General features: G+C 41.9%; 2 protein-coding genes across 5 annotated transcripts in view; one reads left to right on the forward strand and one right to left on the reverse strand.

Annotated features, from left to right (window-relative positions):
• The window catches only part of LOC126199021 (GPI mannosyltransferase 2), a 253,063-nt gene that overhangs the window by 159,705 nt on the left and 66,780 nt on the right, over positions 1-26,578 (forward strand). The gene's annotated exons all lie outside the window — the stretch shown is intronic.
• LOC126199020 (dual oxidase-like) overlaps positions 1-26,578 on the reverse strand; it is a 246,332-nt gene that overhangs the window by 155,011 nt on the left and 64,743 nt on the right. For both annotated transcript variants that reach the window (XM_049935710.1, XM_049935709.1), the window contains exons 12-14: positions 15,680-15,864; positions 15,356-15,477; positions 9,450-9,656 (exon numbers count right to left, since the gene is read on the reverse strand). In XM_049935710.1, the coding sequence (XP_049791667.1) occupies positions 9,450-9,656; positions 15,356-15,477; positions 15,680-15,864 (514 nt within the window). The remainder of the gene's footprint in view (positions 1-9,449; positions 9,657-15,355; positions 15,478-15,679; positions 15,865-26,578) is intronic.

The following is a 26,578-nucleotide window of genomic DNA, read 5'->3' on the forward strand; positions in this document are numbered from 1 at the left end:
GTCTTGGGTTTCGTGTCTGTTAGGCATTGTGAAAGGTAGTGTTCAATAGCGGCAATGCCACGGGCATTGAGCATTTTAGTGCAGAAGGAGGTGGTACCAACACTAAGGAGCAGGGTGCCAGGTGTTAAGAAACAGGAGCTATGGTGATTTGGCAGAGGAAGCGGTTCGTGTCTTATACATAGCAGGCAAGATTATGGATAATAGATTGAAGGTGTTGGTCCACAAGCCCTACATTTACTACTCCTCCAGGGTTTCCGAGCTGCCATCGCGCAGAATCCAGAGTCTGAACAGACCTGCAACAGTGTCATGAACCTGTTCTCCAAAAACCTCAATCCTACAGAAGTTTCTGTCCTTGTCAAACGGCTTATCTTTTGCCCCTCTCCCAAATTTAAACTTGCTAGGCTTGTTAAAGGTTTTCTCTCTTCCCCTAAAGCAGAAACACTTTTTCACTACTAACCCTGCCAATCAGATTCAATGCAAAACTAATATTAAACTCTGCCTGACTCAGTTTTCTCCTCTATCTAACTGTGATACACACCCACTGCCCCCAAATTATCCTGTGTTATCTTTCCATAATTTGTAACCTCGACCACTGCCTCGCTACCATTCCCCAAACCCCTCGACATGGAAACCAACCTCACGTCCATGGAAAGAAACACAATCTACCACTTGAAACTAATCTCCACCTCATAGTCATACCTGTCGACAAAGGCTTCATCACCATGGCTTTGAACCACAGGTGTTACCTGGTGGAGGGACTTTGCCATCTGTCAAATACACCCATCTAAAAACCCTTCCACAGTCACACCCATTCCAGGTATCTAGCAGGATCTCCAGTCCCTCATCAGATCCTTAGGTCCATTCCAGAACCTCTCCCCTAACTTTCTCTCTCTCCTCACCACTCTCCACACTCCTACCTTCTACATGTTTCCTAAAGTACATAAACCCAGTCTCCCAGGACACCGCATTGTGGCTGGTTACTGCGTCCACATCTCTTCCCTTGTTGACAACATTTCCAGCCTATTACCTGTAACATACCCTCTTATATAAAAGACACAAACCATTTTCTCTACTGACTCTCCATACTTTATGTTCCTTAGGCACCCAGCTTGTCACTATCGATGCTACCTCTTTCTAAACTACCATCCTCAATGGCTGTGGCCTTGCTGCTATTGGATATTACCTTTCCAAAAGCCCCACTGATACTAACCTACAACTTCCTCCCTTTTCACCATGATCAGCGTCTGCAGCCATTGGTCTCGCGGTCACGTTCTCGCTTCCCGAGCACAGGGTCCCGTGTTCGCGTTCTCGCTTCCCGAGCACAGGGTCCCGTGTTCGCGTTCTCGCTTCCCGAGCACAGGGTCCCGTGTTCGCGTTCTCGCTTCCCGAGCACAGGGTCCCGTGTTCGCGTTCTCGCTTCCCGAGCACAGGGTCCCGTGTTCGCGTTCTCGCTTCCCGAGCACAGGGTCCCGTGTTCGCGTTCTCGCTTCCCGAGCACAGGGTCCCGTGTTCGCGTTCTCGCTTCCCGAGCACAGGGTCCCGTGTTCGCGTTCTCGCTTCCCGAGCACAGGGTCCCGTGTTCGCGTTCTCGCTTCCCGAGCACAGGGTCCCGTGTTCGAGTTCTCGCTTCCCGAGCACAGGGTCCCGTGTTCGCGTTCTCGCTTCCCGAGCACAGGGTCCCGTGTTCGATTCCCCGTGAGGTCAGGGATTTTCACCTGCCTAGAGATGACTGGGTGTAATGAATAAAAACTCTGTACACCAGGGGGGAGGCAAGTGCCCTCTCTTGGGGAGGCAAGTGCCCTCTGTTGGCGCCTTCCATTGTCAGTCACCTATGCTGCTAATTGTCAATTTTTCATAAGAACAAAATACCAAGCACAAATAAATGGTGAACGAGTAAAAATGAACAGTTCCCAAAAAAAGAGTGATCACCAGTGAACTAGTTCCCAAGGATGAATGTGTTTGCCCATATCTAAAGACCATGTGTATATATGAATGTTTTACTTCAATTAAAGTTTGCTGTCCACTCCTCAGAGGTTTCCCACATACTAGTTAATTAATTAACACCATGGATATATGTACATTTTTTTTTATAACAATGTTGGAAAAGATAGATTGCTACATACCGTAAAGATGACACACTAAGCTGCAGACCACCACAGTTAAAAGACACTTACATGTAAGCTTTTGACTACAGCCTTCGGAGCAAAAAGAGAAATGTGCACCATTCATTCACACAAGTAAGCACATCTCGTGCACAAGACTGCCAACTCTGGCAGTTCTGGCAATAGGTGGCAGGGAAGAAGAACAGATAATAGCTGTGTACGGGAGGGGAAGAGAGGAGCTCTGTGCGGGAGAGTGTTTAGAGACTTGAATGAAAACCGGTGCAGCCTCAGGGGGTTGTGGAGCAGGGAGGTGGGGAAAATGCAGTGAAAAAAGAGATAAGCGGGCAAAGATGGGCGGGTGCGATGGCAGAGGGTAGCAAACAAATGGTGGGAGATGATAATGGAGAACAGGTGATAAGATGGAGAGGATGGAAACTTTTGGGTAGAGGGTGTGGGGACATTATGTTACGACAGGTTGAGGCAGGATAATTATGGGAGCGGAGAATGTGTCATGAGAAGAAGTCCCATCTGTGCAGTTCAGAAAAGCTGGTGGTGGAGGACTGGATCCAGACAGTTTGGATAGTGAAGAAGCCCTCAAAATCAAGCATGTTATGTTCCTAGCTGCACGTTGTACGGCACGGTTGTCTACTTTGGTCTCGGCAACAGCTCGGTGGTGGCCATTCGTCCTGGTGGATAGCAGGTTGGTAGTCATGCTGACATGAAAAGTGGGGCAATGATTGCAGCAGAGCTAGTAAACGACACGGCTGCTTTCGCAGGTGGTCTGCCCTCTGATGGGGTCGGAAAATTTGTTTTGAGTGGAATAGAAAGTGTCAGGTGGGTAGATTGGGTGGGTCTTGCACCTGGGTCTTCCACAGGGATATGATACTTGTGGCTAGGGGTTGGGATTGTGAGTGGCATTGATATGGACTAGGATGTGGTGGAGCTTGGGTGGGCAGTGGAACACCACTTTAGGAGGGGTGGGAAGGATCTCGGGTAGGATGTTGCTCATTTCAGGGCATTGATGACAGGTAATAAAGCCCTGGCAAAGTATGTGGTTCAGTTGTTCCACTCTGGGGTGGTACTGGTTGATGCAAGGGGGCACTCCTTTGTGGCTGGTGTTAGGGTTTTGGGTGGTTTGGAGGTGTGTGGGGAAATAGCACAAGAGATCTCTTTCCAGACTAGGTCTGGGGGATAGTGCCTGTCTGTGAAGGCCTTGGTGAGACACTCGGCACACTGGGCAAGGGAGTCTTTGTCACTGCAGATACGCCATCATCGGATGGCCTGGCTGTATGGAAGGGATCTCCCCCCCCCCCCCCCCCCCCCCAATTGTACCTGTCAGTGTCCAACCCTGCCTCCCTGTGGTAAGTAGCAATATTGTTTTTTCTATTTGTTGTTATTCCATCCTGACGTTTCCATTGTTTAGTCTTGAATGTTATGCCCATTGTTGTTGACTTTGTAACTTATTACACAGATTCTTCCCAGCGTGTCTTGGGGCCACTTCAGAGTTGTCAGTTCTCTTAGCCACCAACAGATTTAATTTACTATTAAGTAGGTATCTAGGGGAGGAAACTGTATGTGGTTTTCCAGGAAACTTTAATGGGCGGAATGGCACTGTGGGAAGACACCAGACTCAGTTTCGGAATATGGCAGTTCAAATCCTCCATCTGACCATCCAGATTTAGGTTTTCAGTGGTTTACAGACATTGCCAATATGGTCTCTTTGAAGAAAGTATGGCCAATTTCCTTCCCTGAACTTCTACTCTGTCTGTAATGAACATGTTGTCGACTGAATGGTAAACTCTAATTTTTCTTCCTTTTGCAGGAAGTTTTATCTTGTCCACACCTTATGAAAACATATTTTTGAAATATCTTGTGGGAAGGTTAAAAACATTTTCATTATAAATTCTTCATTTGTTTTACAGCATTATTTTGGTCGCAAGTCTTACAGCTACCTGTTTGGTTAACCTGTCCTCATCCTCAGTTTGTTTCTTTGTATCTACACACATCAAAAAAAGTTTTGCATCACCCCAGTTCACAGAACTCCTGAAGATAGAAGTTGACTGTGGATGTTGTATTACAGACACAGTCCCTTTGACTGTTCAGAGATGTCACTAAACTCACCCAAAGATTTAAACAACCGTGCATGAGCAGAGCCTATTAGACGGAGGGGGCCCGACAGCCGATTAGTTCCAGTCATTCCACCGGGAATGAGATACACGGCTCGTGTTGTCTGTAGTTCAACCATGCCTAGACAGTCAGTACCGCAGTTAGATTGCGTCCACATTGTTAGTTACTGCCAGGAAGGGCTCTCAACAAGGGAAGTGTCCAGGTGTTTAGGAGTGAACCAAAGTGGTGATGTTCAGACACGGAGGAGATACAGAGACACAGGAACTGTCAATGACATGCCTCGCTCAGGCCGCCCAGGGGCTACTACTGCAGTGAATGACTGCTACCTACAGATGATGGCTCAGGGGAATGCTGACAGCAATGCCACCACGTTGTGTAATGCTTTTCATGCAGCCAAAGGACGTCGTGTTAAGACTCAAACTGTGCGCAGTAGGCTGCATGATGCACATCTCCACTCCCGACGTCCATGGTGAGGTCCGTCTTTGCAACCACGACACCATGCAGCACGGTACAGATCGTCTCAGTAACGTGCCGAATGGAGCGCTCAGGATTGACATCATGTTCTCTTCACCGATTAGTGTCGCATATGCCTTCAACCAGACAATCGTCGGAGGCAACCCAGTCAAGCTGATAGGCATTCGCCTTCATGGATGACAATTCGCACCTCCCTTCGAGCACATCTTGTGAATGACTTCCCTCAGGATAATGACATCACTCGACTAGAGTTACTAGCATGTTATCCAGACATGATCCCTATCAAACATGCCTGGGATAGATTGTAAAGGGCTGTTTATGGACGACGTGACCTACCAGCCACTCAGAGGGATATACGCCGAATTGCCATTGAGGAGTCGGACAGTCTGGACCAACAGTGTCTTGATGAACTTGTCGATAGTATGCCACGACGAATACAGGCATGAATCAGTGCAAGACGTCATGCTACTGGGTATTAGAGGTACCGGTGTGTACAGCAATCTGGACCACCACCTCTGGAGGTCTCACTGTATGGTGGTACAACAAGCAATGTCCGGTTTTCATGAGCAGTGAAAAGGGCAGAAATGAGGTTTATGTTGATCTCACTTCCAATTTTCTGTAGGGTTCTGAAACTCTCGGAACCGAGGTGATGCAAAACTTTTTTTGATATGTGCCTGTTCAGTACAACATTGGAGTTTGGCAATTGGATGTACAATGTTTCATATCTATTGTTACCTCGAGAATGTAGGAGATTTTCTTCAGTTTTTAAAATTTATGTTTTCATATTTTATTTCTAGTTTTGTAAATAAGAAATTAACATTTTGAAAACTGCAGAAGGAAGTGACAGCCAATAGTTAAAAAAGGAAGAGAAAAAACATTATGGTGTTGTTGCAAGAGTAACACACAGTTTCCTAACAATTTTTTTCCTTGTTGGCTGGGTTTTCCTCTGATACTACCCTCACTGCAAATCTGTTGAATAATATCTACATTACAAATTTGGGAGTGGGGGCTGAGCAGTACATGTACTGACTTGTACTTATCTGCAGGGGGGGTTCACCTCCCAGGACAGCCAACAGAAACATAAGTCCTAGCAATTGGAATCAAACACCCCTGATACATCACTGGAAGAAAAATTGGGTTGGGGGTGGGGGTTAACATGGGGGGTCTTACTACATGGTTACCAGTTTGAATGTTAAGTATTTTTAAGAATGAGATTTTCACTCTGCAGCGGAGTGTGCGCTGATATGAAACTTCCTGGCAGATTAAAACTGTGTGCCCGACCGAGACTCGAACTCGGGACCTTTGCCTTTCGCTGGCAAGTGCTCTACCATCTGAGCTACCGAAGCACGACTCACGCCCGGTCCTCACAGCTTTACTTCTGCCAGTATCTCGTCTCCTACCTTCCAAACTTTACAGAAGCTCTCCTGCGAACCTTGCAGAATTAGCACTCCTGAAAGGTAGCAGACGAGATACTGGCAGAAGTAAAGCTGTGAGGACCGGGCGTGAGTCGTGCTTTGGTAGCTCAGATGGTAGAGCACTTGCCCGCGAAAGGCAAAGGTCCCGAGTTCGATTGTCGGTCGGGCACACAGTTTTAATCTGCCAGGAAGTTTCGTTAAGTGTATTGCTAATCTTCAGCCTTAGAGAATTTCGAACGCATCTCATTATTACTTAGAAGTTAAGTATCCTACTTCTTTCCATGTTGATTCTTCCAGACAGTTCTCTCAAATTTCATTTTTACTGTAATACTAAATTGTGATCCAAGTCTCTGTTCGCTCCTGGATATGCCTTAGAATCCTTTATCTGATTTCAGAACCTGTTTCTGATCATGATGTAATCAAGCTGGAATCTTTCTGTGGTTCTTGGTATTTTCCAAGTACAAATTCCCCTCTTGTGATTTTTGAAAAATATAATCACTGTTACTGGCTGAATTTTATTGCAGAACTCAATTAGTCTTACTCCTCTCTCATTCCTTCTAGCAAGCACATATTTCCCATAAACCTTTCTTCTGTTCTATCACCTGCTGCTGCATTCTAATCCCCCATTATTATTAGATTATCATCTCCCTTCACATACTGAATTACTCATTCGATATCCTTGTATTCATCCTCTACATTGTCATCTGCTCATAACATCAGCATGTATACTTGAATTATTGTCATTGGCGTTGGTTTGCTGCAGCTTCTGATGAGCACAAGTCTGTCACTGAACTGTTCACACTAACTTACTCTCTGCCCTACCTTCCTGTTCATAATGAATACTACTCCCATTATACCATTTCTCGCTGTTCTTGGTAGTACTCTATATTCACCTGTGCAAAAATCAGTATCTTCTTTCTATTTCACTTTACTGGCCTTCATTAAACGTAGATTAAGCATTTGAATTTGCAGATTTTCTAGCTTTCCTACTACTTTGAAACTTCTGACATTCCATAGTCTGACTTGTAGAACATTACTCTTTTGTTGACTATTCGATCTTTCCCTCATGGCTATCTCCTCTATGGACACTTTTTCTGTTAAGGCTACATGTCCTATGTGTTTTAATGTAATGGTTTCCATTGTCTTCTGCATCCTCATGACATTGATCTTGGCCAGTTATTCTGCCTTGTAGGGGCAATTTCCCAACCCAAGGGCAAGAAGTTGCCCTGAAACACTGTCCACTCCTCTGTCCTCTTTGACAAGTTGTTGGCAGATGAGGGTGACTCCTTATGCTAGAAGTCTCCAACTGCCATTGCTGTAAGAAGAGCAATAAATAAAAAAATTATCTACAATCCAAGAAGTCTTCACTGTGCTCATTGTACTGATAAGTATGGTAAAGAGAGCAACACTTAAAATGCCTCCTTCAGGGACACTATTCTTTTATATAAAGTTGCTCGAGAATGTTTCTCTTATTTGGTAATATAATGTCTATTGTGCAAGGAAGTATTTCAATATAACTGACACGCTGTCGCAGAAGTTCCATTAGTGAAACTGGCTGAGTTGTACTTCCACAGGGTGTTGTACGAGGTGTGTTAGTTTGGTTTACCTTTATTTTGTTTTATGCTCATGAAGCATCTCTGTGCCTTGCCTGATACAAGCACGTTCTTAACAGAGTCTCCATTAAGCTGCATGCATTGGAGCACAGATGTGGAAACTCCTGCAGGCCCTCCTCAAACCACATTCATTGAGTCTGTCGCACCCGTCGCAGGACAGCTGCTTGCAGCTCCTAGGTACCTTCATAGGCCTGAATAGGTGATAATTGGAAGGAGCCAAGTCAGAAGAATGTGGTGGGTGTGGCAGTACCTGGAATCCCAGAATGATTGCAGCTGTGGTTATACGAAATTTGTGGGGATTAGCGTTGTGTTGCAAGAGCACTTCTTTGGCCCATTTTCCTGATTATTTCTTTTGAATTGTGTGACGCAACTCTCGATGAGTCTTGCCATGCAGTTCAGCAGAACCACCCTGGAAAATGAGCAAAAGAAATGCTCTTGCAACACAACCCTCATCCCCGTATGTTTCGGATAACCGCACTGACAAGGGATTCCAGGTACTGCTCTACTTGCCATATGGTTCTGACTTGGCCCCTTCTGATTACCACCTATTCAGGACTATGAAGGTACCTCTGTGTGGACACCATTTTGCAGACACTTAGGAACTGCTAGCATTTGTCCTGTGGTAAGTTTGACAGACTCATTGAAAGTGGTTTGAGGAGGGCCTACAGGAGTTTTCACATCTCTGGTGCAAGTGTATGCAGATTAATGGAAACTATGTTGAGAAAGTGCATCCATCAGCCAAGCACAGAAAGGCTTAGTTAGCGTAAAACAAAATTAAGTGTAAACCAACCCTTGTACAACACCATGTGGAAGTGTGTCAGTTATATTGGAATCATTCCTTTCAGAGTAAAAATGCCCTTACCAAATAACAGACACACTATCGAGTAACTTTGCACAATAGTGTCCCTAAAGGGAGCATTTTAAGTGTTGATCTCTTTACCATTCTGATAAACAGCACAGTGAAGACTCTTTGTTTGTAGATCATGTTTTGATTTATTGCTCTTCTTACAGTTTTGAATCCATAGCTCATCAATTATAGCTGACACTTCAGAAAATGGAGGATGGGACACGACATTCTAACCCAAGCCTATTTAAGTAAAAAGGTCTTGGGTTTAAACAGGTCCTATTTTCAACAGTTGTGTAAAGTGTTTGCCTGTCACATCTATGCTGTGAATGTGCCATTCAGTTTGATCTTGCTACTTAAAAATGTTGGTCACAGTACACCATATGGGCATTAGAATAACAACTGAAGGTAACAGAACAAGCCTTATTCCTTGTGGCCATGCTGAAGCTAGTGAATCACTACTTACACTACCTTAACACATGTCACGTACATGCACAAAGCTGAAGTTGAATATCAGTCACCGAGGTATTATGTATATAACATAAATATTATAGCCCATATTTTGCCAAGACACACCTAAATTAACTGTTAATGTCTGTCCTAAGATGCTGTATAATTGCTGTCAAGAGATCCTCAGTTCACCTCAAAATCCAGATGGTAAATCATATGAAATTGAAAACAAAGCTTAGATTAGACGTACATTTCATTTTAATAGATACATAATGAGAAGACCCTTCAAGATTTACAACATGTCTGGCAGCTTTCTGAACTTCAAGAAATTAAGAATTCACACAATTAACTGTATTTTTGTACATATCAGATGAAAAACTGAGTTATTTTTTACGTATTTTTCAATAAAGTTCAAGTAACTTACCAATTATGAGAACTCCACAAGCAAGGTATGTTACAATAAATGCTTTTTCACTGTTTTTGAAGTAGTCATATGTCTCCAAAGTGGTGCAGGCCTCAACATCTTTAGATGAATTAAGAAGTGGTAGATGGTAGCATGTTAAATTTTCATCTGTTGTCATACTCAGGCATGTACTTTTTTCTAATTTACATTTGGAATTTATATTGTCTCCTGAAAAATCAATAATGGTATGATTAATTCCACATGCATTGATTCAAACCTAGATTGTTCCTGCTTCTCTCTTATTTGTCCCTCCTCCCTCATACTCAAAGTGGTATCATACTGATATATTACACAGTATCATATTCCATTTAATGCTCTCATTATACAGTTGTTGAAAGCTTGAAGCTACTTTTTTTTTCCTACATGAATTGTTTTGCAAGCTTTATATAGCCTACATCAGAAGCAATCTACAATAGAAATGCCTTTTCCAAAACCTCAGGATTGTTATACAACATTTCTGAATCCAATGACTTTGTATGCAGCTGTAATGCTGTTCCTGCATAGCAATAAATGACTCCTCAGAGAGCTGGAGAAGAAAAGAGCACAAAACCATTATAATAATACCAGACTCCAGTAACAAGAATATATTTTAAAGGAGGAAGCTCACAGATATGTTTTCAAAATGAAAGTACAATTTTATAGTCACCCCAAATGAATAGAAGGAAAAACATTGACAAAGATATTTGAATTTTTGACACGCTACCTGTAACCCCCTAAGCTTTGGTGTACAACTATCAACGAAGTCCTTCAAATATCAGTCAAGCTCAAAGACATTTTTGACAGAGCTGTGCTACAGAAAAAGTGACAAAAGAGCTAAATTGAGGCGAACAGCCAAAAATTAGATGTGATGTTCCCTGGACAGAGGAGCACAAGCTAACTGATTCAAGAAAAAGCAAAGCTCAGTGCCAAATGCAGCAAGATTCCACATAATCCCAGCGAGCACCAAATATTAAATAATACTTCATTTAACATCAAATGCTTTTCAGTATACCCAAAAGCTGCAAATATTACAAATTTCAGACACATTACAAATAAACTGTTCTGAATACATCATACAGTTCTTAATATTATATCAAAAGAAAAATTAGTCAAGAAAACTAAAATTATGAGACAGTTTTGCTGATCACTGGTCACCATCAGGGGGGAGAATATTTAGTACTACTGATACACATAAAAGTACATGATACTGTCCCACCTTTCTGAACTATTAGTGCTTTCACCTTAGAGGAGAGAATGATAGATCGGAAAAGGTTAAAAATGAAGGACAGGTCATTCAGACCCCAGGACCCCTTCCTAATAACTTGGTTTTTAAGATTAAATTTTTGCTTTGTATAAAAATGTGTTTATTTCTTCCAAACACATACATTTGATCATTATTTTCATATTGACCCATACTTCTTAATTTTAATATTCTATTTGCCATCCTTTCCCTGCATTATTTTTTTTAATTTTAAATAATAATAATAATAATAATAATAATAATAATAAAGTAGACCCTAAATTGATACAGTTCCTAAACATAGTAATGAAAAATTGGAAAACCATACTTAATATCCAAACAAATTCAAATAATGTCACATCACAGTCAATACAGATTAAGCGTGGAATATACCAAGGAGATTCATTAAGTCCTTTCTGGTTCTGCCTTGCTCTGAACCCACTATCCAACATGCTAAATAATACAAATTATGGATACAATATTACTGGAACATACCAACACAAAATCACACATTTGCTATACATGGATGATCTAAAACTACTGGCAGCAACAAATCAACAACTCAACCAATTGCTAGAGATAACAGAAGTATTCAGCAATGATATAAATATGGCTTTTGGAACAGACAAATGTAAGAAAAACAGCATAGTCAAGGGAAAACACACTAAACAAGAAGATTACATATTGGATAACCACAGTGACTGCATAGAAGCGATGGAAAAAACAGATGCCTATAAATATCTAGGATACAGACAAAAATAGGAATAGTTAATACAAATATTAAAGAAGAACTAAAAGAAAAATATAGACAAAGACTAACAAAAATACTGGAAACAGAATTGACAGCAAGAAACAAGACAAAAGCTATAAATACTTATGCTATACCAATACTGACCTACTCATTTGGAGTAGTGAAATGGGGTAACACAGACCTAGAAGCACTCAATACACTTACACAATCACAATGCCACAAATATAGAATACATCACATACATTCAGCAACAGAAAGATTCACATTAAGCAGAAAGGAAGGAGGAAGGGGATTTACAGACATAAAAAACCTACACTATGGACATGTAGATAATTTAAGAAAATTCTTTATAGAACAAGCAGAAACTAGCAAAATACACAAAGCAATCACTCATATGAATACATTGGCTACACCACTGCAATTTCATAACCACTTCTACAACCCTTTAGATCACATAACATCAACAGATACAAAGAAAGTAAATTGGAAAAAGAAAACACTACATGGCAAGCACCCGTATCATCTAACACAGCCACACATTGATCAAGACGCATCCAACACATGGCTAAGAAAAGGCAATATATACAGTGAGATGGAAGGATTCATGATTGCAATACAGGATCAAACAATAAACACCAGATATTACAGCAAGCATATTATTAAAGATCCCAATACCACAACAGATAAATGCAGACTTTGCAAACAACAAATAGAAACAGTAGATCACATCACAAGCGGATGTACAATACTAGCAAATACAGAATACCCCAGAAGACATGACAATGTAGCAAAAACAATACATCAACAGCTTGCCTTACAACATAAACTAATAAAACAACACGTTCCCACATACAAGTATGCACCACAAAATGTACTGGAGAATGATGAATACAAATTATACTGGAACAGAACCATTATAACATAAAACAACACCACATAACAAACCTGACATCATACTCACCAGTAAAAAGAAGAGATTAACACAACTAATCGAAATAGCCATACCCAATACAACAAATATACAGAAGAAAACAGGAGAAAAAATTGAAAAATACATCCAACTGGCTGAGGAAGTCAAGGACATGTGGCATCAGGATAAAGTTGACATTGTACCAATTATACTATCAACTACAGGAGTCATACCACACAATATCACCAGTACATCAACGCAATACAGCTACATCCAAACATATATATACAACTACAGAAATCTGTAATTATTGATACATGTTCAATTACCCAAAAGTTCCTAAATGCAATGTAACATATACCGCACAGTTAAAAGGAAGTCAAGCTTGATCAAGGTCCACGTCACTTTCCATTTTTAACCAGACATAACGTCTGAGAAAGGAAAGAAATAATAATAATAATTGCATATGTATAGGGTGACAATTACTGAACTAAATGAAAAAATAAACTTACATTAGTTACAAACTACGGCATGCACACACTTTATTCAACACATAAACGTCACTACAGATATTCAGATTTAAGTTATGACATTTTCAGTATTCCTGCCATCGTTGGCAATGATACGGTGCAGACAAATAGCGAAATTCTCCACGACCCACTGAAGTGTCGGAACATTGACGCACTCGACGACCTCTCGAATGGCCGTTTTCAGCTCGGCAATGGTCTTTGGGTTATTGGTGTACAGCTTGTCTTTAATATAGCCCCACAAAAATGAGTCGAGTGTGTTCAGATCTGGAGTACATGGCAGCTGGTTGAGGCTGATGCCACTGGCCTCTGGGTGCCACAGAGCCAGAATGCTCGTCCAGGACATCAAAAAGTCTCCTGCTTTAATGAGGTTGAACTCCTCCGTGCAAGAACCACATCTTGTCAAAATCAGGGTCACTGTGGATAATGGGGATGAAATAGTCTTCCAAAACCTTCACATACCGTTCGGTCGTCACCATCCCATCGTGGAATATCGCTCTGATTAATACGTGACTGGACATTGCACACCACAGTCAACCGTTGAGGTAAAGGCAATTATATGTACAGCTTAACAACTCTAAAAGTGTGTTTGTGTTTGTTTAGTGTCTTGCAGGAAGTTACTTGCCGTGATATCACTCTAACATAAAAGCAATAAGTGATTTAAATTACTTTTTGATACTGAGTCACATAAATAAGTTGAAGAGTCTCCGTCACATATTCTGTGAAAGTTGTTGAAGATGTTTCTACAATGGATTTGAGGTGGATAGACAGTCTGTAAGAAGATACAAAATCTCTCAAAGTCTGAAGATGATGGAGAACCGTGCTGGAGAGGGCAGAATGAAAGAAAGTTGTTGAAGAAGCTTAGACCCACTCAGGGTTGTAACAAAATGAGAAGAAAAAGAAAGATAAAATGAAGTCACACATTGAAGCTTAATCATTCTTTTGCAATGGCATTTGTAGTATTCAGTGAATTCTGTTACACAGTGGAAAGCTGTAGCATTGAGTAATGCAGACTGCAAGTATGGTTTCTCTCTCATTGTTTTTGTACAGAATAAAACCAAGAAACAGTATTGAAAGCTAAATATTTTCAGTGGCATAAATGTTGTAACCTTCCGTTTTTGCATGGACATCCAATGATCATGTCTCATATCTTGATTTTAAAGTCGCACATTGTCAAAATTATTGTACATAAACAACTAGTGAACTCATTTCAACTGATTACCAGTGGCAGAACAAGCATGCATGGCCATATCACTTTTTTACTTGTTCTTTCTTCACTCCTGAAAAATTTGTGTCTTGAGAATTACATTGTTTTTCCTGGCAGGTATTCAGCAGCCCTACTTCCATCAAGGAAGATCTTAACACCACAGCAGTGGAGCTGATTAATGGTCGACAAGTTTCATTGCTCTGTGATTTCTTCAGCAACATGCTGAAAAACATGATTGAGGCATCAAACTTCGTTCAAAAATTATGTTTGCATATTCACCAGTTACATCCAGTGATATTGAGAGAGCAGCATATTTGCCGCCCTTTCAGATTCGCTGATCTTGGGAATGTAACCAGGTTTTTGTTGGACATGAAGCTTACCGCAAAGCTTTGCAGCCACATATGATAGACCATATACAGTCTTTAGTTGAGAAGCGAAGATATTTAAGGTAGATGTCAATTGTGCTTCAACTACAATTTCCATCAATCACCATCAACCTGCTTTCTGGACCTCTTAAGCTCGCACGTGTAAATCGAACAAGCAGCAATGGATGCCAAACAAAATGCCTGATGAGTCTATGACAAACTTGGCAGTCACACAGCCCTCCACTGATAAGGACAAGCTGCAACAGATGCTGGACAAAACAACTGATGAATCTACAGCAGACTAGGCAGAACCATCTACCCCTCCACCAGTTGTCACCTGCTCTGGATGTCACACCCTTTTCAGTAGGAAGTACTGTTAGAAGTTGATGGGGGGAGGGGGCATGATGAAGTGTAATAGAGATGCAGTGTCATTATGCATTGCTATATTGTAGCTGGTTCCTGTTTATTCTTTGATCTCATCTTTGTATATTGCTTTTGACATTCTCTTGTTTTTATTTATTTCTTTTTTTTCTTCTTTGAATTGTTCATAATCTCATGTATATACATTAAGTGCCATTAATAAAGTATTAATACTAAAACTGTAACAAAGGTTTTAGAATAATAGGTATATTTTCTCAACTTAGCCAATACTAATTGCATGAATACAATGGAATTAACTGCTAACCATAAGAGAGTCACAGTAATGTTTCATTGAAGTTATTAAGAAAATTATATAGCTCATCACTTACTTCTAAAATGAAAATTGAAAATTTAGTTACAGGAACAGAATATCGATTGTTGCGATAGCAATAATTTGAAAAATGAGCAATAATTTGAAAACTGAAAATCATGAAGTGATAATGTGCAAGAAACATGATAAAGTCTTACCATGTAAAGGCACAACAAATGGATTTCTTTGAATGTCATCATGGTCCATGTCTGTCACAGACATAATAATATCATAAACTGTCAGGTTTTCTATACGTTGAATTTCGTCTCCAGTGAAATGCCTGTATTAAAAAAAAGTAGGATAATTAACTTGCGTTGTTTGAAAACTGAACTTACATTATGAGAGAGAAGGAAACACATTCATTTTAACTTTACTATTCAAATAAGGAACACACAATCTTTCAATATTTATAATCAAGGATGCTTTGGGAAAGGACAACTGCCTGCTACATTTTAGCATCATTTAAAAATACAGTAACTTACCCATTATTTATGTTGGCATACCAAAAGCGATCACCATCGCGTATTCTCTGGAACTGGTCTGTGATAATAGCTGAGAAGAGTTTACCAGGTCCCCTCTTTGTCGTTTCAAGCAGGCCTCCAACCCAGACATCCAAATTATCCACCGAACCATTGTAAAGTGTATTGAGATTTTCCCAAATTTTATCCTGAAATCCAACAAGTTCTCCCATGTTATGTGTTCATTACAAATGTTGTGGAGCTTCAGTTTTCTAACTGATTTAGTTGCTTAATGACATATTTTCATGTTGTGCTAATAGTGAATTACATACATTTATATGTAGATAATACGATGTTGATAGTTGCCCCTTATTTGTTTTGTTATTTCTTGAACAGTTATTAGTGTACACATTCACTCTAGTAAAGAAAATAATCTGATGTGTTATTTTACTTAAAACATTATCCTCCAACTTATTCTATGAAAACCCTTTATTACTAGATAAATGAGTCGCATGTATTCACATGTATTCTCAAAGGCGGACTTCCTCTAACTAGGGACACAAGGAAACACATGACTAAGAGAAACACACATTTATTTGGTCACATAGTGACAAGAAGAAGAATACAATGTAAGTAGAGTTACAGAGTGACAACAAGATTTACAGAACATACACACTAAACTCTCACTAATATGGCCCTCAGTATTCCGGCCTCTCAGTAATTCGGCACTTTTCCAGCTTCTAGCTGTTCAACCTGAAATGACACCTACAATAATGAAATTTCATCTAAAACAGTGGTGTTAGTTAATTATAATATTCAACATTCGTGTACGCTTTGAAATTGTTGCTTTCCTGATGGATCATTATCATGGCATCTAAAGGGAAACACATTGTGCTAGACCTCAAGGAGAAACTCGAAATTTGATATAATTCTTCACAGGAAATCATTGTTGCTGGCAACAGTGTTGGACGAGCAACTATTTGTGACCAAACTTGAGCAGAAAAGAGGTAATCATAACTTCACAGGAAAGTTATGATGAAACTGATGAAGAAGAGGACATAGGAGGAGAGAACATTAAGATATCTCTAACTGCTGGAGATATCTTCCTGGAGTACATTACACAACAATCAGAAACATGGTAGGAACTATGAAATGCTTGTAAAGCCGTTGTGTGATAAAGCATAGTACCGTCGCATATCATAATGGTGACAACTAAAACTTTGTGACATGTTTAATAGTGAATGTCGAGTGATACTAATATGTATGTACACACTCGAGGACTAGTTTTCTGTAAACGTGAATGTGTGCTTTGATTTGATAAAGTACAATCCCTATGTGTTTATACTAAATGTTAGATACTCGCAACAATCCGGAACCCGTATGTGTGAAGGATTGCCGGTTTAGCAAGAGTCTAGTGTAGTTACATGTCTCGGAAACATTAACAACTGAGGGCCCGGAAGCATGTGTAAGGCCTTGTAAAGGTGCTGTCTTTGTCTGGTGTCACTGGCTGCAGTCAGTGATAGTGCTCGGGTATTTGTGGGTATGCCATTTGCACGTTGGCACACACTGTGCTTGCCACAGTGGCACAGCTTACATCCGCTGTAGGTGTAGTAACCAGTGGGTTACTATACTCTTCCTTCCTTGTGGAGGGAAGGACCAGGTATCACCATCCATGATGCTGTTACTGCAGAGACATCTATTGTGGTGACGGAAGCAGCTGCCAAATATGTGAGAAATTTCTAATCCACCTAGATGGTACATATGGACAAAAGTGATCGGGGTGAGGGCTCCCCCTGCTGTCCGGAAACCCTGGACTGTCTGGTAGGCAGGACTGGTGACAGAGGCAGGAGCCATCAGGATGTCGGTCAATGACGAGAGGCATCGGCCCAGGCAGCGATGACTGTGGACTAGAGAGGAGGAGGCTTTGGTGATGGAGAACCGGCCTTCATCTCCAGTGGCAGCAGCACCTGCTCTGTGCAGTAGTAGGTGTTGGCATTAGTTGCAGGAAGCAAACCCATCAATCGCTGAGGCAAGGTGGGTACGACAAGGCCTACCCGACTCCTGGAGCGGTCAGGGCAGATGAAAATTGAGGTGCCGAGCCCAAGGAGGACACCCTGTGCCCATCCTGGGATGTGAGTGGTTCTGTTATGAAAAGACACTAAGCTGTTCAATGACATCTGAGTGGTGGTAGGCCACGGCTATCCCCACCCCGTATTCGGACACCTTTGTGTCCAGGACAAGTTGCTTGCCAGCTTGAAATGTTGCAAGCACGGCACAGAGCAAAGAGTAACCTTAAGCTGTTCAAAAGTGTGTTCATAGACCACAGGCCAAACAAAAGGAGCACATTATGACAGTAACAGATGCAAGGAGTGGGTGGTAGCAGTTGCTCTGGGAATAAACTTGTGATATTATGCCACTTTGCCTAGTGACGCTTGAAGTTCTCAGAGATTAGATTGAGGAAGAAAAGCAGTAATGGCAGCAGCATGTTGGTCCTTAGAGTGCACGCCCTGTTGAGAAATTTCATGACCCCTATAAACAGTGGAAGGCTGGTAAAAGTGAGACTTACTTAGATTACATTTGAGGCCCATGGCCTGGAGAACAGTAAACACAGAATGGCAGTTACACAGGTGATCCTCTGTGGTAGCACCTACACGATGATATCGTTAAGATAGATAACGCAACGACGGACAGCCGATGTAACCTGTTCTGAACAAATGTTGAAAGATGGCAGGTGCCCTACTGAACCCGAACATTATCCATTGATACTGATTAAGGCTGGAAGGGGTTTTGATGCCTCATCCAACAGAATCTGAAGGTAGGCTTCAACCGAGTCAATTTTAAAAAGGAAATGACGCCCAGCCAACTTTGTGGGCAACGCCTGTAGGCAGGATAGGGGAATGTCTACGACTGACTGTGCATTAAAGTGACCTTGAAGTCGCCACAGAGCTGAAGCTGACCAGACAGCTACCTTAGGATCACTAAGGGCGTAGCCTATTGACTTGAGGAAATTGGTTTAATCATTCCCCAATGACACTGAGTGATGCAGCTCCATCTTAACGTAGTTATGTAAAGCTACTGGCATCAGCCGCGCCCCAAAAGAAAGTGATGGTGGGCAGAGGGTTTGAGGGTGATGTATGCGGTGAAACAGTTTGCACAATTTAACCGTGGGGCAAACACGTCCAAAAACTCAGAAGAGAAGGACTTCACTTTGTGATACGGCACTTAATCTGACACCAGATGCATCACATCCATAATAGAAAAACCAAAAGCAGCAAAACAAAATTTTAGTAGTCACATCATTGACCACATAAAGGACTGGACAACTGACTTATTAACTGTCTTCTTATGTTTAGGTGTCAAGACATTTGTTCACAAATGTTATTTGTGGTTAATAAGAAGAGTGAAAATTCCCAATACAAAATTAGGAGTAAAATTATATTCCATGTCTAATTTATTGCCCTGTCTACGTTCAGTTGAATATGTCTATTACAGATTGCTATTAGGCATCAAGCAGGAAATAAAAAATTTCCAAGAGATGTGAACTGAAAAACACAGGGGATATTACTGTCAGTGTTGTTATAAATGTAATCCAGCACACTAAAAGATTGGTATGCTGTATGTAAAAGAAACATCACTTGCGCTAGGAGCTCCAGGAAACTGACCCTATCCTCATACAGCATTGTTTAGAAACCAAACTAGTACTCAGAACAGAGAGATTTGAAACAGTGGAAATCAAAAAACTTCAAACAGGGAATCTTGGATAGCTATTCAGTCACCACACTGAGTTCTCTTAGTCATGACTCCTTGATACTACCAAAATATCTAAAGGGAAGCTGATTTGAGTACTTTCCTCCTCTGTGTTTATTAAGATGCTAGAAGCACTTTGGAACCACAGACCTCGTAGTAATACAGTTTCCTCAAACACTGACAAGATAGCTGGCAAAAATCTTGATGAGTTCCGACTTCCTGTATTCTGTACTTAATACTACTCCATTGTCTACACGGCATAGTGCTAACCTACATAGAGTATTTAATTTGTATTCTGTAAGATGATACAGAATTTGTAATTATCACCGAATTTCCTTCAGGATGTAGTTTTTTGCTTGGCAGTACACCGGAACACAGTCATAACATCTTTGAAACAGTCTACCAATATAATGTAGGTTGGGGACTTCAAAAGTTGTCACGTGCAACAACAGAATGCGAAACAGAGAAATAGTGTTTTTTATTATGTGTTATTCTTAATACTTAGAACTATAGATAATCGCAGACAGTTTATGTTTATGAATTTCATTGATGTTTTTCACTATAATGGAAGTTCAAGAAGGGAAACAACAAAAAGATTATCAAAGGCACGCAGATGCCTGCAGGTAATTGTTGGGTAGTGCACAGGCACATGTAACAGCTCAGAGAACTGCACAATTATTAGAGAGAGGTTTTCTTTCTCTTTTTTCTTTTAGTGTACATATGCAGAATACTCTCTTCAAAATTCTGAAGATAGTCGTGGTAAAATACCAGGAGCAAAAGGATATTTACAACTTGCACAGAAACCAGACCACAGTTATAAAAGTCAAGAGGCATGAAAGGGAAGCAGTGGTTGAGAAGGGAGTGAGACAGGGTTGTAGCCTATGCCTGATGTTATTCAATCTGTACATTGAGCAAGCAGTAAAGGAAACCAAAGAAAAATTTAGAGAAGCAATTCAAGTTCAGAGAGGAGAATGAAAATCTAGAGGTTTCCTGATGAATTTCTTCCAATCCATCTGTGCTATACAGCAAACCAGTGCTTGACAGTGTTGGTTGAAAACAGTCTCGGTTGCAATTTTAGCTTTTTTATTTTTCAACTACGTGTTTCACCTTACTTAGGCATCTTCAGGTTGACCTTAATTTGGTATTTCTTAGAATGATCTTTTAGACAATGTAGCCAAGCGGCTACACTAGTACCGTCCCAGTCAGTCTTTTACGTACACTACGGAGCAACAAATTACTACTGCAGGTGAAGCCAAAGTAGCTAATAGACGCATTGACGGAACTAGCCGACCGAATACAGGAGGCCGTCTTCCCAATGTCGGTCTCGGTGCAGTCACAGCACGGTGGAATACTACATTATCACACCCGTCTGTAGCACACACAGATTACAAGGTATTAGCAGCAAAAGTGGAGCTGTTGTGCACACAGATCAGCACACTGTTGCCTCGAGGCACCACGGAAGACGTCGGGTGATGCTACATTCCGGGTGTCTGTTGGCCAGCCACACCAAGTTGCGTTACAAGGAGTAGTGGTTATGTTAGTACTATTGACGATTCAGTGATGAAGAAATGAAATGTACGGCACCATGTAGCTACCCAAATGCCAGTAGCAGTCGGCTGCTACTGGCATTGTCTCTGATTTGAGCACTCGTCCTGAATTTCAAGGCACTGCTGCAGGCCGCCCACCGCATTATGTTTAACAGCCACCGTCAGTTAAGTTATAACCAAATGTGGGACAAAGATCACGGAATTGAACGTAGGATTACATTGTCTGTTCTGATAGAGTTTTACCATCGCCAGAGTCACAGAGGCGATACATCGCCAGAGTCGGCACAGATCTTTTGGCCTACTGTGATCTTCTCCCAGATGTAGCAAATGTTTGACTGGTGTCGGCATCACAGGACTAGCTGCTGCTGGCTTCTACTGTTGTACCAACTATCACACCACGAAGTTGGTACAGGCGCATGAAGGTGAGTGTGCTTCTCTCCTGAAAATCTTCCCAAACCTGACGAGGCCACCAGGTGCTCCGAAAAACTTCTGCATAATACTGTGCACCGTATTAAGATAACCAATGGTCCTCCCATCTCGTGCAGACCGAGATGCTGGGCACTCGATAGCTTTGCTATAGCCGAGGCAGAGTTCGACATTACGCTGCGCAAAGGCACGATTAGATCGTCCAGCAGTCGACTGTTCTCTGCCTTGCATCTGGTGCCCAAAAAGGTGGAGCTTGATGCGTGTGTGGGGATTACAATACCCCAGTGCGAAAAAGGTGCCTGATCAGTACCTTGTGCCATTATATAGATACTACAACTGATATTTGTACAGTACAACCATTTTAAGAGTCTTGGATTGTGCAAAGGTGCACATGCACATATCAGTGGCCAAGGGTGATATTCTGAAGTCAGCAGTCATAATGCCATTTGGACTTCTGGAAAGTATGTTTATGACATTCGGGCTGAGGAACACGGTGCAGACTTGGCAGAGGTTTCTCGATTCTGTCCTCCGGAGTCCTCCATATACTTGGCTGATGTGTTTGTGTTCTCAGCAGACAAGGTACAGCATTACCAAACCTGCGAGAGATATTTACCCACCTAGGATGTTATGGTGTCACCAAGCGATGTGGCACAGTGGTTAGCACCTGGACTCGCATTCGGGAGGACGACGTTTCGAGCCTGCATCTGTGATTTCTCTAAATCGATTCAGGCAAATCCCAGGATAGTTCCTTTGAAAGGGCACAGCTGGCTTCCATCCCTAATCTGATGGGACTGATGACCTCTCCCCCAAATCAATCAACAGTGTTATAGTGTCATTCTAAATTCAGCTAAATGTGTATTTGGGAAGTCTGAAGTTACCTCCTTGGGACACAATCTTCTCAGACTGTTCCTTATCCCTGGCAGAGAAAGTAGAGGCAGTTATGCAAATACCTAAGCCCACCATGGTCAATGCAATTGCACAAATACCTAAGCCCACCATGGTTAGGGAATTGAGAAGATTTTCAAGTAGCCTCAACTTTTATCACTAACTTTGCCACACTCTGTGGAAATACAGGAACGTTGACTACAGCGCTTGCAGGACCAAAAGTAAAACACAGTTCCTCAGTACGGTGGACCGTGTTTGGCAATATTACGAAGAGCATACCTAACACAGCACATCTAGCTCGCTTTTAGCTAGGTGTGCCTTTAGAACTGGATGTTGACACAAGTCAGACAGGTATACATGTAGCATGACAACAGTGGGTGGAAGCCCATGGCAGTCATCCCCCCCCCCTCCCCCCCCCTCCACACACACACACACACACACACACACACACACACACACACACACACACACACACACACACACACACACACACACACATGAACACATAAACTGTCACAATCATAGAGGAAATGGGAAATGGAATGAGCTGTTGAAAGCATATGAGGCTGTTAAATATTTTCTTCCACATTATGAGGTCCATGTATCCACATTATATGGACCATAAGCCTTTGATTTATGTGATCAAGTGGAACAGCACTAACTGCTCTCTATGCCAATTGAACCAGCTTGAGTTTGAGGCACAATTCAGTACAGACACTCAACATATCTCTGGTATTGGTAACGTCAAAGCAGACTGTCTTTCACACTTCATCAGTGTGGAAAATCTGATCGATTTTTCAGCACTACCACAAGCACAGCAGGTGGACGACAAACTCTGCACCTTCATTGACGATGATACTTCATCACTATAGCTGCAACTTGTTGATGTTCTCAGAGCAGGTTCAAAACTGTATTGTGACATCTCCAGAGGAAGACAGCACCCTTTTCTCCCACTGCCATTCCGCAAGCAAGCATTTGACAGCATTTCCACCATGTGTCACCCAGAGATATGTCCTGCTGTTCGTATAATTGAAACATTAGAGAGAGACTGCTGGCAGTGGGTACAGAGTTTTGCTTCTATAAACACCATAGGAGACGAGTTACCACCCGGCCGGTAAAGGCATGCTGGACACTGGCTGAAAGTGGCACTCGTGCCATAGCGTCACGAGGTCGACTGCTTTGCCAATAGTACTTCTGGTTCTCGAGACTACATACTAGCCAGACATCGATTCCTTGGCCACATAATTAGTTTACAAAGAGACAGTACATCTTCCGTGCAAGTTCAATGGTGAAAACACAGTTCTTAGTCGTGCAATACCAAACTGAATTCTTATGACAGCTATGTGAACACATTGCTCAAATCAACCCATCAAAAGCTTCTCGTCGTACCACTCCCTAATGTTATGTGCACCACGATTAGAGACATGGCTACATGTCTTGCTCCATGCTGAGGATGTGAAGCCACCCTTACAGCCACTGCACCCTGGCCCGTACCCCATGTTACGACAAGGTGCACGGACAGTGGACGTTTTATGGAACAGCGAGGGGTTGACTGTCCTCATCAATAGAGTCAATCCTGCATACATGTTCCAGGAAGTACCATTGTCTACAACTAGTCAAGGACAGTCATTGCCCCCAAGACCTGCAACCTCCTCCAAGCAAGTGCATCTCCAGCCAAATACCTCAGAACCACTGGCACAAACGGCTCATTAGGGATGCAGAGTACCTATCCTTGTTCGCTTCCTCGACACTGGTGCCCTGCTTCCACTGAGGGGCGTATGCCACAATGTCATCTGTAGTCATCACGAACGGCAGTTTCGTGGTGTCATCGTACAGTGTTATGATTGAGTATCGAGTGCTGTAACAGCTGCATCGTGGCTATTAACCGTTTCCTATTACAATTGCCAGGGGCGCTGTGTTTATTTCTTGATGCAGTCTGTGCTACCCTCTGTTTAAAACATTCGTTCTTTTGATATATACATTCCAAGTAATTACTTTTTCCTAGCTGTTCTTTTAACCTGATTGCTTCCTAAGGTTGTTCACATTTTTGCTGTTCTAAATTTTTTGCTGTAAGGAGAAAACAAAGCTGTATCATCAAACAATTTTTAGGTGACAATAACTCTGAGCCTAATAAATGTGTTCTCGCCAATATGTAGTGTGATTACTAAATGTAAGAAACAGTCCAAAGAAAAGTTGGTCATTCAAAAGTTGTGCTATAACCAACAAAGACGCTGAACTCTTATTGTCTCAGTGATAAGCCCACTTGACTGAATGCATGTCTTTATAACGTACAAAGGGCATTCAAAAAGTTTTGCATAGTCGTCTCTAATTTTTTTTATTTTTTGCAAGAGGAGAATGAGATATTTTGTGAACATACTTGGAACATTTAGCTATAAGTTGGTATATAAAAGCATTTTCTTTTATGTACAGATTAATGAACTGTGAAGTAGATGTCAGGTTGCGACAGTGGTCGGTGATGGAGTTCCTCTTCAAGACCGGGCGATGACTCCGCCACATCGATTCACAGGAAGTTGCTCCCTGTTTATGGCGAGGACACAGTGGATCACAGCAGTATCCAGCGGTGGTTGTAGGGGTTTAAAGAAGGTGATTTCTCTCTACTGGACAATCCACAATGTGGTAGACCATTGACGGCAGTGACTTTTTGGAAACTGGCTCCGCATTTAACTGGGACCTTTACTGTTTGTAATAGGGCAAGGCCCATAGACCACAGCTTCAGGGTCAGCTTACCAGACTACACTATGAAAATGCCAAACCCCTTACAGCCCTTATGATGCAGGAGAAAATCAGGAAATGGGTTGGAAAATTGTTCCTCACCCTCCCTACAGTCCAGACTTGGCTGCGTCTGATTTTTACCTCTTTGGTCGTCTGAAGGCCCACCTGTGTGGTAAAACATTTGATAGTGAGAAAGACCTTATTTCCTGTGTCAAACGAAGGTGTAAAAGTCAGTCCCTAGGATTTTACCAAAGTGCATTTACATCATAGAAAGAATGTTTGGCCAGATGCGTCACAGCTGATAGAGGCTACATTGAGTAGGCTCAATGTACGAGGGTTGTTTTTTAAGTAAGGGCCATTTTTATTTTTAAAACAAGATACAAATACTTTTGTAAAAAAAACTTTTATTTTCTGATTCTACACACTTTTACCTATTTTTCTACATAGTTGCCTTGTTTATTTAAGCACTTGTCATGCCGTACAACTAAGTTTTTAATTCCCTCTTCGCCGGCCGCGGTGGTCTCGCGGTTCTAGGCGCGCAGTCAGGAACCGTGCGACTGCTACGGTCGCAGGTTCGAATCCTGCCTCGGGCATGGATGTGTGTGATGTCCTTAGGTTAGTTAGGTTTAAGTAGTTCTAAGTTCTAGGGGACTGATGACCACAGCAGTTGAGTCCCATAATGCTCAGAGCCATTTGAGCCATTCCCTCTTCAAAGAATTCGGCCGCCTGCTCCGACAGCCAAGAGTTCATGGCTGCTTTCACTTCATCGTGGTCATTGATGCGCTGCCCGCCAAAATGGTGTTTCAGGTACCGGAAAAGGTGAAAATCGCTAGGAGCAAGGTCAGAGCTGTATGGTGCATGGTCCAAAACTTCCCAGCCAAAAGAATCAATCAAATCCCGAGTCTTTTGAGAGGTGTGAGGCCTAGCGTAACCGTGCAGGAGCAAAACTCCTTTTGTCAGCATGCCGCGCCTTTTGTTTTGAATTGCTCTGCGGAGCTTCTTTAGAGTTGCACAGTAGGCATCTGAGTTGATTGTCGTTCCTCGTGGCATAAAGTCCACTAGCAAAACACCGCGCCGGTCCCAGAACACAGTTGCCATAATCTTGCACTTTGACAGCGTCTGTTTGGCTTTGACGTTGACGGGTGAGGTTGTGTGTTGCCATTCCATCGATTTTTGCTTGCTTTCGGGAGTGATATGGGATACCCATGTTTCATCTCCAGTGACAATTTGTCTCAACATGTCATCCCCTTCTTCCTCGTAACGAATCAAAAAGTCCAATGAAGTGGCAAATCTCTTCCCTTTGTGGTCCTCTGTGAGGAGTCTGGGTACCCACCGAGAACACTGTTTCTTAGAGTTTAGGTTTTCAGACACAGTTTTGTACAAAACCGATCTTGAAACTTGTGGAAATTCCAAAGAAAGAGTGGAAATTGTGAATCTTCTGTCCTCATGAATCTTTGTTTCGACTGCAGCCACCAAATCATCAGTGATCACAGAGGGCCGGCCTGAGCGTTCTTCGTCATGGACGTTTTGACGGCCATTTTTAAACACTCTAACCCATTGACGCACTTTACCTTCACTCATTGCA

The sequence above is a fragment of the Schistocerca nitens genome, chromosome 8, assembly GCF_023898315.1.
Source record: "Schistocerca nitens isolate TAMUIC-IGC-003100 chromosome 8, iqSchNite1.1, whole genome shotgun sequence".
Lineage (NCBI taxonomy): Eukaryota > Metazoa > Arthropoda > Insecta > Orthoptera > Acrididae > Schistocerca > Schistocerca nitens.